At 39.5% G+C, this 17,415-nt stretch overlaps 2 protein-coding genes across 11 annotated transcripts in view; one reads left to right on the forward strand and one right to left on the reverse strand.

Moving 5' to 3' along the window:
* LOC129246386 (synaptojanin-1) overlaps positions 1-9,846 on the forward strand; it is a 31,015-nt gene extending 21,169 nt beyond the window's left edge. Inside the window, exon 6 of the mRNA XM_054885167.1 lies at positions 9,388-9,846. The gene's annotated coding sequence lies outside the window, so the exon portion shown is untranslated. The remainder of the gene's footprint in view (positions 1-9,387) is intronic.
* A 4,382-nt stretch (positions 9,847-14,228) lies between these two features.
* LOC129246389 (SH3 and multiple ankyrin repeat domains protein 1) overlaps positions 14,229-17,415 on the reverse strand; it is an 82,159-nt gene continuing 78,972 nt past the window's right edge. For all 10 annotated transcript variants that reach the window (XM_054885180.1, XM_054885176.1, XM_054885178.1 and 7 more), the window contains one exon: positions 14,229-16,751. In XM_054885180.1, coding sequence (XP_054741155.1) covers positions 14,996-16,751 — 1,756 coding nt within the window. In that variant the 3' untranslated portion in view covers positions 14,229-14,995. The remainder of the gene's footprint in view (positions 16,752-17,415) is intronic.

The raw sequence follows: 17,415 nt of genomic DNA on the forward strand, positions 1-17,415 counted from the left end.
GAGCTAAATAAATATCTCAGACTTTTAGAAAAGTGGCTGAAAAAATGGAGAATAAAAGTGAACGAAATAAAAAGTAAACATGTCACATTTTCGCTTAGAAGAGGAGACTGTCCCTCGGTTACCCTTAACAACGTATGCATACCACAGTCTGATCACGTCACATACCTTGGCGTTCACCTAGATAGGCGTTTAACATGGAGACGCCACATCGAGGCAAAGCGGCTTAATATGAGAATCAAAGCTTCAAACCTTCACTGGCTAATTAATGAGCAATCAAGATTGAGCCTTGACTGTAAAGTCCTCTTGTACAAGGCAATTTTGAAACCAATTTGGACTTATGGAATCCAATTGTGGGGAACGGCCAGAAGTTCCAGTATCGATCTTATACAGAGAGCACAGTCGAAAATTTTAAGAACCATAACTGGAGCGCCGTGGTATATAAGAAACGACAACATCCATAGGGACCTAGATGTACCGATGGTGAAGGAAGTATTCAAAAAAGTTGATTTATTGTAGAAAATGAGATAAAATAAAATTTTTCTTTTTAGTTCTAAGATTTGAATACTTATTGTGAGGCCTTTGAAAAGGCAGATTCAATAAACAAATAAAAAGTTAAAAAAAAAAAAAAACAGTGAGCATATACGGCATTTGGCTCAATATCTTTTATGAGTTTCTGAACTCCACCATAAGTCCCTTCATTGTGTTAGCACCATCATATCTTTGTCCTCGACACTTATTTAGAGGAATGTTTTTGTCATGTATGGATTTAATAATTTGCTTGGACATTGCTAAGGCAGTTTGACCCTTAACTTCATGAAATCCCAAAAATGTTTCTTTAATGACAAGCGCCTTAGGGATCCCATTACAATCTTTTTCGACCATACAATAACGGTACAGATCACACATTTGATCAATTTTTGAAATATCTTGCGTTGTATCGAATATGATAGAGTAGAATGGTACTTCATTTATTTCATTTATAAGTGCATTTTCTAGTTTTAAAACCAGGACAGAAATAAGCTCATTTTGTATTTTCGGACTTAAGTATTTTATTCGGCCCTTTGGTTTATTTAACAACTCTTGCAAAATCGAATCGTATTTTCCTAATAACTCAACAATACTCAAAAAGTTTCCTTTGGAGCTTGGATTACTGCTATCTGCGTTTTCTCTGTGGCCACGAAAGGCTAAATTACATATTGAAAGTGTCAAAGTAACATCAAGGAGCCTAGAAAGTACTTGTCGCCAAAAGGATTTTTCTTTTTTGATTATAGACTCTTGCTCTTCATCGAGTGTTCCATATAGTCGTCACTGTTGATACGTAAGACAGGAGTCCAGATGAATTTTTGATGTCTCGTGTCTTTGTATGCCATCTACAATATATTTCCAGTCGTCATATCCCTCAATCCAAAATTTTTGTATATTCTTAGATGCCCGATTCCTCATCATGTTGGTCTCCTTGCCGCGGGGATGAGGCTTAAGTGGTGGTTTGACCCCCATATCATGGGGACCAACCCAACACGAACTAAGACGGAAGCTTCATATGAGGATTGGCTAGCCATCCATCCGCTTTACGGCAAAATTGGTGGCCATCCAATCACCATATGAAGATCACTGTACCGACGAAGATCCCCTGTCAATCCTAAACTCCCATCATTCCATCATCTCCTCTCCTCGACCCCCCCTAACCCAAGGTGTCATGCGACTCGTGCCTATTGGGTGGTTTGCAGTCAGGGGGTTTTCTGTCCGACTGTATTTCTACGGAGCTACCTCGATACCGGGTCACCTCGGGGTATAACCATGACCTTGCCGTGGTATGGGGCGCTGCCACGGTCGACCATTATGTTTCCCCTTCCTTTAAATAAGATCACCATGTCTGCCACGGTGGACGGTGATCGTACGAAACAGATGGAGTCCTTCAAACCAAAAATCTCTATGGACAAGCAGTCCTTAAATGCAAAGGAAGCTATAGCTTCCACCCCCGAATCTGGATCAAACCAGATTTTTTCTAGTACGGCGGAAGCTGGGATACTCAAGTCTAGTGGAAGTGTCAGTACATCCAAGCCCTTCACGGCTAGCCTATTTCGTACGGCGGAAGCTGGCGCTGAGGACAAACCTGGCAACAGCAGAAGTGGCGGTACTTGCAACAAACCTCTGGCCAAGAAGTCATCTTCCTGTACCACCAATACCGGGACTAGCCCTGGTAAAGGTGGTAAAACTGAGTCTGAAATGACTGATACCTCCGCAGTAGCAGAGCCTGCACGGCATGGCTACAAGGAGAGACGTGCTGCCTTCAGGCTACTGGAGCGCCTAAAAACGATTCCAGAGGGGGAGTGGTCTGACAAGCAGAAGCACTCTTTTAGCTGGGCGACAAGGGTAACGGAGGAGTCCCCTCGAGGTTCTGAACCGAACCCAAAACGTCAGTTGTCGGACGACCCACCCAGCAACCCCAGCACGTTGAAGAAGCCCCGAAACTCCAAAACTTCTCCAGCCACATACAGCGAAGCTGTCAGAGGCCAACAACTATGGGCGGTGGTTGACAAAAGCAACCCTGACGGCACTATTTCGCCTGACAACTGGAAGAAAGTGGAAGCCAGGCTCTCAAGCGTTTTTTTCCAAATCATGAAGGAGAATCCTGGTCCTGCTCCTTTCTGTCGCGATAGCGGATGGCATCAGAGCCACGTGAAACTTATCGCCTGTGCCGATCAGAGATCAACTGATCTATATAAAATAGCGATTTCAAGGATCGGCGAAGTATGGCCTGGGTCTAAACTCGAGGTAATTTCAAGGGATGACATCCCCAGTTTACCAAGAGCTAGGGCCTGGTTACCAGCGGAGCCATCGGACCCTCAGAGGATCCTTGAAATGCTTCGGGTATGTAATCCGGAGCTTCCTACATCGTCATGGAAGGTCACAAAGCTGGACGATCCCAAAGGTGAGTACCGAAGCGCTACCTTCGTAGTCTGCAAGGACTCCGTGGACGCACTGGCGCGATCTGGCGGTGTAGTAAGCTATGGGTTTTCGTCCATAACACTGAGGGTCTACAACAAAGACAAGACGTCTAATTTAAAGGACCCGGTTGGAGCTGAGATAGCCCCCACGGCGGAATCTGGCTCCGGTCCTAACACGGCTTCAGCGCTAAGGAAGGCATCTGCTGACGGCAGTATCTCTTCCTTGTTAGATAGAGTACTTGATACTACTCTCACTGATGAGGAAGAGCTACTGGCGTCAGATTCAGATGAGCCCAACAAAACGGTGGTGGAGAGGAAGCCCAGTAACCATGATGTTACGGGTTCTTCAAATTAACCTTCACCACTCAAAGGTTGCGTCCGCCAACCTTATAATCCACCTGGCCAAAGGTGGACATCATATTGTCCTGATTCAAGAACCATGGGTATCACATGGACTTGTGTGCGGACTAAGGACTCAAAAATATAAACTGATGTATGCTCGCAACAAAGGTAATCCTAGAGCGTGCGTACTAATAAGAAAAGGGATAAATGCTTTCATACTCTCTAATTACAGCGACACCGATCAATTGACCATTAGCCTGGAGTCGGGAAATGAACGGATGTGGCTATCTTCCTGTTACCTCGCACATGACCACGAGGAGCTACCGAGATTAATATTGAAAGATCTGGTAGCGCAGGCGCAGAAGCTTGGCGAAAAGCTAATTATTGGTGCGGATGTAAATGCGCATCACGAGATATGGGGCAGCACTGATACCAACGCTAGAGGTGAGTGTCTCTTTGATTATCTGATAGGTACTAAACTACAGATTTGCAATAAAGGTAATAAACCTACTTTTGTCATTAGTAATAGACAGGAAGTGTTAGACGCTACTTTTGCTTTTGACTCCGTTATTAACAGAATTAGGAACTGGAAAGTTTTGGAAGAACATTCCTTCTCTGATCATAGATATATCTCGTTTGAGGTTAGCAAAAATCTACCGAATCCTAAGCCTGGTAGAAATATCAGGAAAACAGACTGGGAAAGGTATATAGATTGTATCGGGGTTACCCTAGGAACATGTCCATCAGTGGTACCGCAAAGCATAGAAGGACTAGAAAATTTGGTGCACACCTACAACATGAATGCTGCCTTAGCGGAAGCCTGTCCCATAAGAAGACTGAGGGGTAAACCCAAGCCTAAGTGGTGGACGGTTGAACTAAGCAAGCTTCAAAAAACAAGCAGAAGTGCTTTTAATAAGGCAAAGAAAACACGTCTCGCAGAAGATTGGAAAGACTATAAAGATGCTCTGAAAATCTACAAGAAGGAAATCAGGAAGGCCCAAAGACAATCTTGGAAATCCTTTTGTGAAGAGGTTGAGGGGGCAACTGAGACCTCCAGACTTCGTAAGATCTTAGCGGGAAGTCCTCAATAATTGAAAACTGCTACAGAAAAGTGATGGTACGTTCACTACAACCAGTAAAGAGTCCTTAGAACTTTTACTCGACACTCATTTTCCAGGCTGCTCAGACATTACTGGGCATGATATGGAAGATACAGTGCACTGTCGTGAAGTCAGAATAGATGCTATATCTGAGGATCGGCTCTTATGGGCGATTGGAAGTTTCAAACCCTTTAAATCACCGGGCCCAGATGGAATTTACCCAGTGGAACAGCAAAAGACCGCCGGATATCTAGCACACTGGCTGCTAGCAATCTTCAAAGGTTGTTTTCTCTACGGTTATATACCTCTTAAGTGGAGACAAGTCAAAATTGTTTTCATCCCAAAAGCGGGTAAAAACTCACATACCCATCCAAAAGACTTAAGACCGATATCTCTTTCTTCCTTCCTATTAAAAACTTTGGAGAGGTTGATAGAATTTCACTTAAGCCTAAATCTTATCTCTACGTCACAACATGCCTACACGAAAGGGAAATCGGTAGAGACGGCTCTACATAACCTTATTTACACGGCAGAGAGTTCACTGCACAAACAGGAGTTTACTTTAGCCGCTTTCCTTGATATTGAAGGGGCCTTTAACAATGTCGAAGGGGGGGCAATTACTGCAGCACTCACTGATCTTGGGGTAGAACCGGGCTTAGTAGGCTTCATTGGCAAAATGCTAAATAGCAGAATCATTGAAGCGGAACTAGGAGAATCGGTGCTCAGGAGATCAGTAAGTAGAGGTACACCACAAGGCGGAGTCCTCTCACCGTTTCTATGGAACGCAATTGTAAATAAACTTCTATTAATACTGGAATCGGTGGGCTGTAAGGTGATAGCTTACGCCGATGATGTTGTCATTGCTGTCTCTGGTAAATTTGTATCTACATTAAGAGACCTAATACAAAATGCTCTAGAAATACTTTCTAGGTGGGCAGGAAAGTGTGGTCTAGGAGTCAACCCAGACAAAACACAACTTATATTGTTCACTAGGAAACACAAAATCCCTCAACTAAGTCCAATTATGCTCAAGGGGGAAGCTCTTGTGATTTCGGAAGAAACCAAGTACTTAGGACTAATCATAGACAGGAAACTGACTTGGAAGTCAAACATCTTAGAAAGAGTCAGGAAAGCGAATCTAGCTTTTTATGCCTGTAAGAGAGCTTTAGGTAAGACCTGGGGAATTAAACCTAAGGTTGCTCATTGGCTTTACACTGCTGTCGTCAGACCTATTCTTCTATATGGAAATGTTGTCTGGTGGTGTGCTATGCAGAAAAAAACCTATTCTAATTTATTGAATAAGGTGCAGAGATCAGCGGAATTAGCAATATGTGGCGTCATGAAAACCACGCCATCCATGGCTTTGGATATCATACTACATCTGCCACCCCTAGATCTCTTCTGCAAATACTTAGCGGCCTGCTCCGCTGTAAGGCTCAAAGCGAGCTCACAATGGAAGACTGTCACACAGGGACATTCGACCATCTTGGACTCCTACACGGATATACCCAGTGACTGCGATTATCATCCACCCATTCTCTGCTTCGAAAGGAATTTCCTAATGAAAATCCCTTCTAGACTGGAATGGTTTGAAGAAGATCCAACACCCAACACACCCGTTAAGATCTACACAGACGGGTCTAAAATGGATACCGGTGTAGGATCAGGGTTATTTTGTGAAGAGCTTTCTATTAGTGAATCCTTTAAACTACCGGATCACTGTAGTGTTTTTCAAGCGGAAATAAACGCTATTCATGAAGCCTTAAAATGGCTAAAGATAAACAGAATATCATCAACGGATATCTGCAGTCTATCAGACAGCCAAGCTGCCCTACGAGCCCGGGATGCATTCCAAACAACATCAAGGAGTGTCTTACGTTGTCGCCAATCTCTAAATGAGATGGCCAAACAATATCGTATAATCTTGTGCTGGGTTCCAGGCCACAGAGATATACCAGGGAACTGTAGGGCAGACCAACTTGCAAGAGAAGGTACCTGTTTGCCAGACATAAGTAATCTTATGGAGATACCTCTCGCAACTTGTAAGCTTCTCATTAAGGACGCATTAATCAGGTCTACAAATCAGAGATGGATTAGCGTTAACACCTGTGAAATTGCTAGGCAAACATGGCCAAGGCTAAATTTACGTCTGTCCAAGAGCATTATAAAACTGAATAGACTTCAAATCAGGACCTTAGTAGGGGCCCTCACAGGACATTGTCTCATAGGAAATCATGCAAAGAGATTAGGCGTTTACACGCATGATTTCTGTCGTAGCTGCAGAAATGAGGAGGAGTTGGAAACAATTCAACACCTTTTTTGCACATGCCCAGCTCTAGCCAGAAGCAGGAACCGATTTTTAAAATCCTACTTCTTAACGAATATAGATAATCTATACATTTTAGGTATCAACAACCTTTTACGCTTTGTCAAAAGCTCAGGATGGTTTAATATGGAGAGGGAAATGTAGCTCAGCCCCCGCGGCTTCACAACGGACCCATTTTGTGGTCTAAGTGGCATCGTTGTCTCTATGTGCGATGCGGCTGCCAAACCTAACCTAACCTAACCTAGATGCCCGATTTGCGAATAACCAACACGGTTCACAATACGCACTCTGAAGTATTAAAGAATAGGAGAGCCATGTACGTTCAAGCTTGACGCCAGACTTGTGTTCCGGCTCGTCTTCGATTTTTACCTATTCAAAAAAATTGATCAAAGAACTTGTATCAAATTTTGTGTGAAAAACGAAATTAAGTGTGCGGATGCATTCCGAATGTTGACTGTTGCATACGGAGAAGCTACTTTGGACCAAATCAGTGGTACAAAATGTTCTCAGAAGGCCGAGAAGATGTGAACGACGAAAAGCGTGCCGGACGCCCGAGCACTTCAATAACAGACAAAAACTTAATGAAATGAAGAAAATTGTATTTATTGGCCAATCGTCGAATCACCGTTAGAGAAGTTGCTGAGGACCTAGACATATCGATTGGCTCGTGCCATTCGATTTTTGTTAATGATTTGGGCGTGAGACGGGTCGCCGCGAAATTCGTACCAAAACTGCTCAATTTCGACCAAAAGCAGCATCGTATGAACATTGTTAATGAGATGGTGGACTCTGTCCGCGATGACCCAAATTTGCTCCAGAGGGTCATAACTGGTGACGAATCGTGGGTTTATGGTTATGATCATCTCAATGGAAGCTGCCGCACGAACCAAGACCGAAAAAAACGCGCCAAGTTCGGTCGGATGTAAAAGTTTTGCTTACCGTTTTCTTCGATTGTAGGGGCGTTGAGTATCATGAGTTCTTGCTACAGGGTAAAACGGTCAATAAGGAATATTAAATGCAAGTTATACGCAATTTGCGCGAAGCAGTCCTCCAGATTCGCCGAGGTTTGTGGAAGAACAAAAATTGGCTCTTGCATCACGATAACGCCACAGCCACCGTATTCCCCAGATCTGGTCCCCTGCTACTTTTTCTTGTTCCCGAAGCTGAAGAGGCCCACGAAAGGACGACGCTACGCTACGACTGACCAGATAAAGACCGCATCGAAGGAGGAGCTGAACAAGATATATATAATGATTTTTTGAAGCGCTTCGAAGATTATTATGCACAAGTGCATGATATCTCATGGGGATTACTTTGAAGGGGACAAAATAGATATTAATGAATAAATAAATAATTTTGAAAAAAAAACACAAAATTCGCCATACTTTTTGACACACGGCCGCCGTAGCCGAATTGGTTGGTGCGTGACTATCATTCGGAATCAAGAACGTAGGTTCGAATCTCGGTGAAACACCAAAATGAAGAAAAAGTTTTTTCTAATAGCGGTCGCCCCTCGACAGGCAATGGCAAACCTCCGAGTGTATTTCTGCCATGAAAACGCTCCTCATAAAATATATCTGCCGCTTGGAGTCGTCTTGAAACTGTAGGTCCCTCCATTTGTGGAACAACATCAAGACGAATACCACAAATAGGAGGAGGCGCTCGGCCAAATACCCAAAAAGGGTGTACGCGCCAATTACAGTTAGCAACATAAATAAGTATACAGGAGCCTGATTTATGGAATTGTTTGACGCTAACGTTTTGCTTAATACATATGTAATCAAAATACTTCACACATGGTAATTGTGTACTGGGATAAGCTTTCATATCTTATAAATTTTAGGTGCCGTTATCCACGCTTTGCTTTGTCTTTGATACCAGCAAAATTTATGTCACAAAAGTTAGTATACAGCAAACGATAGCATAACATTTACTTTTTTATAAAGCTATAATTTTGTTGCTTTTTAAAATTTTGTCATTATTTGGATTAAATATGATTTTTGTATTTCATTCATGTAAATAAAACACAATTTTGCTATAACTTAGGTTGTTTGAAGGAATCGATTGGGGGAAAATTGAAAACGTATCCGGTGTATACTTACTTCTGTTACTAACTGTATATATGTTTAATATAATACTCGTATATATACATATGTATATGTATTTAAATATCCTGGACATGAGGGATATGAGGCAAATATGCCTCTAATAATTGGTCCTGACCCTTTCTGTGGATTTACAAAAGGCTACATCAAAGAATTTCTTAGAAAGTTGGAGGAGAAGAAACTCGTTGAACACTGGCGAAATTTTATCGGTCAGCGACAAGCGAATTTCAGGATTTTCTGAAAAGCTTTTGCTCAGCAGAGGGACTTAAGACTTTTAACTCTTTACTTTACAGTCCATTGTAGCCTGATATATGACTTAAATAAAATTTGCATCTGTCGATTCTGTGAAATGTACACTGAAAATTAAGAACATATTCTTTGTGAATGTCCTGCACTAGGCAGAGAAAGTCTACACCACCTTGGTGGTATTGCAGCGAATTCAAATAAATTGTGGAACAATAACGGCCTTAAAATATAGGAAACCTCAGGAGGCTTTGCCCAATAGATCTCTTTGCCCGTAGTGCGCAGTAGTCTAATAATAATATTTATGACTTGCGTATTTGTAGGTTACTGATTCTTGTAAAAACCATTTGCGACTCGGATGCAACACTAAGAAGAAATACTCACCATACCCCTTATTGATTATTACGAACGAGATAGGTGGAGGAGGCTTAGCGAAGATACCAAGACGCTCAGCAAAGAGTACAGCATGGAGCTCCATATTTGCAAAGGTGAGCATGATGTATGTATGTACGTAAAATAAATTACATTGGTTGTTGTAATTGATTATTGTAAGTTTTATTCCAAAATTGTTATTTTGTGCTCTTACTACTGTTACTGTAGTTATTAGTACGACCAGTTCACACATTATTATTATGTATGTATGTATGCTTTAATGGGATTTGGTGTATCCATTCATCAAAACAAATGTGTCTCTTTGTATGGATATGTGCGCATGCAAGCGCTTAATATTTAAATGTATTTTCAAATGCAGAAAAAGTGTTCATTTTTTATGAATAATTAGTTTAGCCTCACCGAAAAATTTCGATTTTGGCACTATGCACTTATTGTTACATTCGCCTATATTTAAATAAGTTGTAATATGCATGTTCACAATGTGCCAGTTGATCTAGCGATTTGCGTTGTAATAGTTAAATTGTGCCTTTAACCGGGGTTAATCACATATTGTACCTCATCTACATACATCCATCTTCTTGTAGAACAATTGCTATTACTTGAATTAGATATTGAATACAAATATGTACGTACATTTGTTTGTACGAGTATAGTGGCTAGCAAAACTGTTAGTTTTTTATTATTACATACTATTTTCCACGTATCTCCAACTAATATTCATTTCCAAATTTCACATTTCTGTTTCCAATAATTCATATGTACGTTTTGTAGATAAATAATTATTTATAAGTACAATATATGTATATGTAATTTGGTATGTTGCTTCCAGCGCCTTCTCTCGTATACATACATATACACATACACATACACGTGCTTCATCGTTTGCTATTCATACATCAAACGAAATAAGTAAGAAATAGTTATTCACACTTTACTACAATGCAATTGCATTACATATTATAAATTTATGAGTCAAAGTGAAGATCCTAACATAAGATCCGAACGTAACAATGATTATCAGTCACATTTATGTATATTAACAGGCTTTCAATGCTTTTGTTGGGTCTTGTCAGTCAAGGTAGTCTCGTGATTGGAGCGAGCACTAAAACATATTTTATATTTGTACACACATACATATGTATGTACATATGTATATAGCTACTTGAAACGTAGCGTTTATAATTCATCCAACAAATACATGTACATATATATACTTCAGGTAGATTTATTTATAAATACTTAAAATTTGGATTTAATTTGTGTAAAAGCAATCGAACGAATGGAATGCAGTTTCCTTTTAAAATATAATAAATATAAGATAATCATATTGTACAAAGCAGATGCGTCCAATTGAAATGGTATGTGTGGTTAGTGTAATAATTTTTTGAAACTCTTCAATGTACTGACATGAGTATATTTACGAATATGACTTCCAGTGTTAGGAAAATCGATCTTTATTTTATCCATATATGCACATGTAGTGAGCGTTGTCACGACCCTATCTAGAAATCTCTCCTATATGTACATTAGTTTCGAAATATTATTAAACATAGTTCCACTTCACTTATAGTGGAAGTAGAATAGTGGCAAATTTTGTAGTACATCTTGATAGGATATTGATTTAGTTACATACATACATGCACATGCAGATGTATATTTAAATATTTAATTTATACTCGTAAATATGGTACACCCAAAAGTTTAGACTCCCATTTTTGTGTTATCCGTTTATGTTAATTCAAAGAAACATATACCGGTTTGTGGCTAATTATCTTCTCCAATGCATTTATGTTATATTAAGTTCGATACTTCGGGGCAGAGTATTGCATAAGTTGGCATGACATCTCTCATAAGAAGTCAGACTTGCATACTAATGCGAAAAATTCAAATTGGAAAAGGAGGCATACGTAATATCTCCCATACAAATAAGAATTTTTTCTTACTGTTTATCTCTGAAATCGCATATGCTATAATAAGTTACCGGAGTAGGAGTTAAATAATACGCCATATTATTATATCGAGGTGAATATTGGGAAAGGGAGCAGTATACCCTTCTAACAAAGTAATATAACCATAACTTCATACAATCCGTATGCGCCCAGTGAGATTTACTCTTGAGCTTGGCTTCAGTGACATCCAGATTTGAGTTGAATGAAAAATACAATAATAGTTCGCTATAATAACAAGCTTAACTGAACGGATAAGTGCTTTAATAATTTAACGAAACATGTCAGAAAAAACTATTTTGGTGCAATATATGTGTAAATGTGTCATTGAAATCGAGTGAAAATAACTAACTCTTTATTGGACAAATTTTCGACCACTGGCAACACTAATAATAACTAGTAATAACATTGGTAGACAAGGTTTTTGCCACACAGATTCTGTATGCTAATTATGACCTATAGATATATACTACATATCCTCACAGAATTTTTCCGGCCACCGAAGGTTTGTTGTAACAGTTAATTATGATTTTATTGTATTTTCCGCTAATATTTCTGCCGTTAAAACAGTGCCAAATTGTGAGTTTAGTAGGCAACACCTAATCGTTGTTAGTTTCTCAACATGCAAAGGAAGTGTATTAATCATCTTAACAGTTTTTGCTATGTATGGTTAACTGTGGCAGCCGCCGTAGCCGAATGGGTTGGTGCGTGATTACCATTCGGAATTCACTGAGAGCACGTTGGTTCGAGTCTCGGTGAAACACCAAAACTAAGAAAAACATTTTTCTAATAGCGGTCGCCTCTCGGCAGGCAATGGCAAACCTCCGAGTGTATTTCTGCCATGAAAAAGCTCCTTATAAAAATCTGCCGTTCGGAGTCGGCTTAAAACTGTAGGTCCCTCCATTTGTGGAACAACATCAAGATGCACACCACAAATAGGAGGAGGAGCTCGGCCAAACACCCAAAAAGGGTGTACGCGCCAATTATATATATATATATATATATATATATATATATATATATATATATATGGTTAACTGTGGATCGCAACGGTTCAGGTTTTATGTACTTGAGAGAAAATGTTCCTAAAATAAGTGACGGCTAACTAAAGGAAGGAGTTTTCGAAGTTCTTCAGATCAGGGAATTGTTCAAAGAAAACATAATTGAGTTCGTTAGAGAAATCTTCTTGGGAACGTTTAAAAAATGTCACGCAACATTTTTTGGGGAACCACAAAGCAAGCAACTGCAAGTATATGATCAGTAGATCAAGCATTGGGTTGCAATATGTCACTTAAAATTTACTTTTTATACTTCCACCTCGATTTTGTTCCCCAAGAAGCTAGGAGACATGGAGAATTGTACCATTAGGATATTTCCACCATGCAAAAACGATATTTGTTGGACGCTTATCTGCGAAAAATCATATTAAAAATAAAAAACATATTTTCAAGACGTAGTTGAAGCTAAGATTTTTCTTATAAAATATAAAATGCCTGTCACAAAAAAAAAAATATGTTTGCCAAATTCCATCTTAGACAACCTAAAAAAAGTAAAGAATACCAAAAAAGGGTATGTGACAAATTAAAATTTTGTCGTTTAGTGTACTTAGAGAATGACCGAAATTCGACCATGATCGGTCACAAAAGTTCAGTTAAGTTTCGGCTCGGCTTCGGAGAAAGGGCGCACACTTTCGCACTTCGCTTTGCTATTTTGGTTTTTTATTATTAAAAATAATGATTTTTTTAAGTCATTGTATGTTTGTTTATCAGGCCATTGGTGTTCAATGTTTGGTTCAGTTTCAGCTAAAGTTCGGGTCGGTTCGGCCTTAAAAATCGATGTTCGGCTAATGTTCTCTAAAAATAATAATGATGATAATGATAATATTCTTGTGTGCATCTTGAGGTTGTCTTACAAATGGCAAGCACTGAAACTGTGTATCATAAAGGAACGGAGTATGGCATTTATCTTACTTCTTTTTCATAGCAGAAATGTAACCGGAAGTTTGCAATTTCTTGCTGACGAGCGAACGCCACCATATAATTCAATTGTTCACCATGGTTGTATATAAGACAAAGAGGTTGTAAACATGCACAGAGAGACATAGTTTCGGGAGTTGATAATATTTATAGCAGTTTATATTGTTTTCATTTCTTCGGATGTGGAAGAAGTAGTTAACCAACTGTAAATAATTGTACTTTTTACAAACATTTTTTTTACTTATAGTATATTCTTGTATGAAAATTAACGAGTTATCTCCACCGATCTACCTATTCAGGGTGTTGCATTTAAGTTTTTGGGTATAAAAGATAGGACACAGGAATAACAAATTTAGAATCTCTTACAAAAAATTATTTGGTTTTAGTTTTGGATATTTTAGATGACTTAGTTATATAAGTACTTATATATATTATATATTGAATTTAAGAGCCTTCCACTTCTCTCAGAAAACTATGTACGTATTTGTGTATGTATGTACTAACATAACATCTCTACAGTGCAGTGGTGCATTTGAAAACGACATGATTATTTTACGTTTCCAATTTTTTGCATAAATTCGCGACCTATACATTTAGTTGGAATACGTTTCTGCTCGAATTTTATTTTTATATCGGCTTCCTTCTATATTTGTTTCGTTGGAAGTTAAGAGTTCGGTGCGTTTAGATGATTTATGCAATTCAAGTCTATTATGTATTAAGTTTTTTCCCTTTTCGTTTTCCTGGTAGTGACTAAGTTAAATAGTGGGTGTGAGTAGAGCTGGTTTGTACAGCATGCGCTGAGCTATGCATTTAACTAAGGTTGCTAAATATTGAGTGAAAAGAAATATATTAGTTTTGTTATTTAAACTGAAGTTTAATATTTCATTTAAGTGTAAATGTCAGCCTTAAGAATATGTGGAAATTTTCACAGCGATTTCTTGTATAACATGAATCATTGTTTGTGCATCATCTGTTCAGTGCATGGATGTTTGTGTGTGCGTATAATTATGGCTTGGTTCTTAGCTTTCCATATGCATTTCAATATTTAATAACTTTATTTTATTTATAAGATTCATTTAACACATAGTCTTATATTATTAATTGTGGCATTAGAATTTACTATCTTTATTCGCAAAACTCGTATGTAAATTTTACATAAGTATTTATGAAAACTTCATTTTACTTGATCAAGATAATTTTCACCTATTGTACTTGTGCATTTTGTTATTTCGTAATTAATTATGTATACATATAAATTTTTTGTTAAAATTGCTAAGTTCAATTATTTTTTCCAACATATTTTCAGTAATGTCTTAATGAAATAATACTTATAGTTCTTATCTGTGAATACTGAAATTGCGAACAGTAATCATTTAAAGCAAATAGTTCCGAAATAGTTCCGAATTTAAAAAGTTGCCTGACTATTTCGAGATAAATTGCAATAAAACAATAACAGTGTCTAGGCATACAGTATTTATAAAACTCCATACATATATAGAGAGTTTTAGCACTGGGAAGTACTCTACCTTTCCTCCACATGCCCTAGGCATGTGTATGTATATGTATGTGTTTATATATAATATATTATATGTATATTTATATTTAAATAAATTCCTTCAGTGTAATCGGTGGTGTGTGGGTTTAGAAGCTGCGCCTACGATGCGTACGCGACCCAGCGCACCAACATTGGCCGAAACCGCATTCACTCCGGTGGCGCCGCTTCCACTTCCGCTGCTGCCACCTCCAGCTCCGTGCATTTGAATGTGCGTGCGCATCTGCAGCTGATATTGTTGCTGCTGTAAATGTAATTGTTGCTGTTGTTGATGGTGGTGCTGTTTGATGTCGTTGCAGTCGCAGAATTGTGGAGGCGGTGCTAGTACAATATTTTCTGTGCCTATGGGTACCGCAACACTCGCGTGGACACTGCTGCTTGGCGTAGCGGTGCTCGAGACCGCACTGTTGTTGCTGACGCTACCGCTGCTGGTCACGCAAAGTTCATTGTCGCTGTCCGCTTCGATGGGGGGTGGCAGTTGCATTAGCGACACGGCTACGCTGCGGGTGGCGCGCTGCATAGCAATGGCTGCTGCCTGTTTTCGAGTCAAAGAATTGTGGCGCTGGAAACCTTTGGCTGGTGGCGATGGACTTAAATCACCATCATCATCAGAACGCTGTTCATGCTCCGATTCATAGACTGCAGACGTCATTTCGTGCTGCGAATTTTTGTGCAGTTGCTGTTGCTGTTTGGTGACTATGGCCGCTGTGTTTGCACTTGTAACACCAGCGGCAGCTGTTTTCGCCTTCAGTATTTGCTGCAAATGTTGCTGATGCACCAATTGTTGTTGATGTAGTTGTTGCTGTTGTAAAAAGATTTGTTGCTGAGTGGCGAGCAGTTTCTGATTTGGATGCAAATGCTGTTGTGGTATATTTATGGGAAGAATTGTCGATCCTTGCAGCTGCTTGGGGTGATTCGAATGAGGCTGTTGTTGTGCCGTTGTATGGTGCAGGGGCGCATGTGGCATGCGACCAGTTGCGCTTGGATGAGCTTTGCTGCTACTCATTTGTTGACTTTGGGTAATTAAGGTTTTAACTTTTGTTGCAGACATTTGTTGCTGCTGCTGTTGTATTACAGGTGCGTGCTGCTGCTGCACCATTTGCTTTACGGTCACTGTAGTAGCCGTTGCTTTGGCCTCAAACGCAGCGGCTGTACTGCCGACTGTGGATGTTGGAGTTTTCGTCGCGGCAGCAAATACTGCTGCCGAAGCATCCTGCTGAGCTTCACTTGGTGCTGTTGATATATATGGTGTAGCTGGTTGCGGATTCACTTCCGTCATATTGTATGGTGCTGATACAAAATTGGATGCTGTATTATTCGTTTTGCTGGGATGAGAAACAGAACCTGAAGGGGCGGCATAATAAGTATTGTCCTCCTCAACTAAATTCGACTGCGTTGTAGTTTTTTGCTCCATTTTGGTTGCCAGAGTTTCTTGATTAGAAGTTGGTTTATATTCGCTAACGATTGCAATACTTGGCTTTTTCTTAATTGTATCTGTAGATTTTGAAGTGATTCCCGCGCCAGCGGCTGAAACACCGGCAGCTTCTTGATCACTACTTACACCTGAGGAGCTGTTGTCGCACTCCTCCTCATTAGCTGGATAAGCGTTACTACTTTTATTTTTTTTCTGATCTTCAGAGGCGCTATCAACAGATTTGCTTTGTCTCGTGGGTCCGGTGTCGGCCGCAGGACTTTGACGACTTTCGCTTTTAAGGAAACCATTAGGTGAAGACTTTGACTGTTTTAAATTGTTGCGTACACGTTGGATTTCATCAACGGATAGTGAGTGAGTGATAGATGCAGAACCTGAGCTGCTCCCACTAAAATAAGATAAGATCACATCATTTTAAACTAAAGCCACATAAATAAAATAAATATTTTTATTTTTATTTAACACCTATTATAAATGTGGAAGTTTTTACTTCTACATATGTGACATAAACCACTTTTTAGGCTGGTTTTCTGGGTTTACTCAAATCTGTGTATGTGCTTATGCATCCTAGTGCAAAGGCTTATAGATTTTTATTAGTCCTGTAAGACTCGTTTTTTAACTAGTTTCATACACATCCTTTGTTGGGTGTTTGTTAGAGCTACTCCTTCAATTTTTAGTGTGTAACAGGGTCTCTCAGTTATATACCGCCTCCGGATGGCAGATGGTCTTTTATGAGGAGCTCTTTCATGGCGGAATTACACTTTGGAAATTGCCTTTGCCTGTCAGGGGCCGACAGCTATAAAAAAAAACTTTTCTACTACCATTTGATGTTTTATGCCCACGGTGGGTTTAGAATCCGGACCCAACCGAATGGTAGTCACGCATAAACCATTTAGCTACGGCAGGTGGCCATACAATTTAAACAACTTTAGCACTTATTGGCAAGTTTTGACAATGTATTTATTTATTTCCAAGTTTTAAACTTTGTGCAAAGTATGCAGTTTTATAGCCCATTGAATTTTGGTATAAAAAATGCTAATTTGGACTTGCTC

The sequence above is a fragment of the Anastrepha obliqua genome, chromosome 4, assembly GCF_027943255.1.
Source record: "Anastrepha obliqua isolate idAnaObli1 chromosome 4, idAnaObli1_1.0, whole genome shotgun sequence".
NCBI lineage: Eukaryota > Metazoa > Arthropoda > Insecta > Diptera > Tephritidae > Anastrepha > Anastrepha obliqua.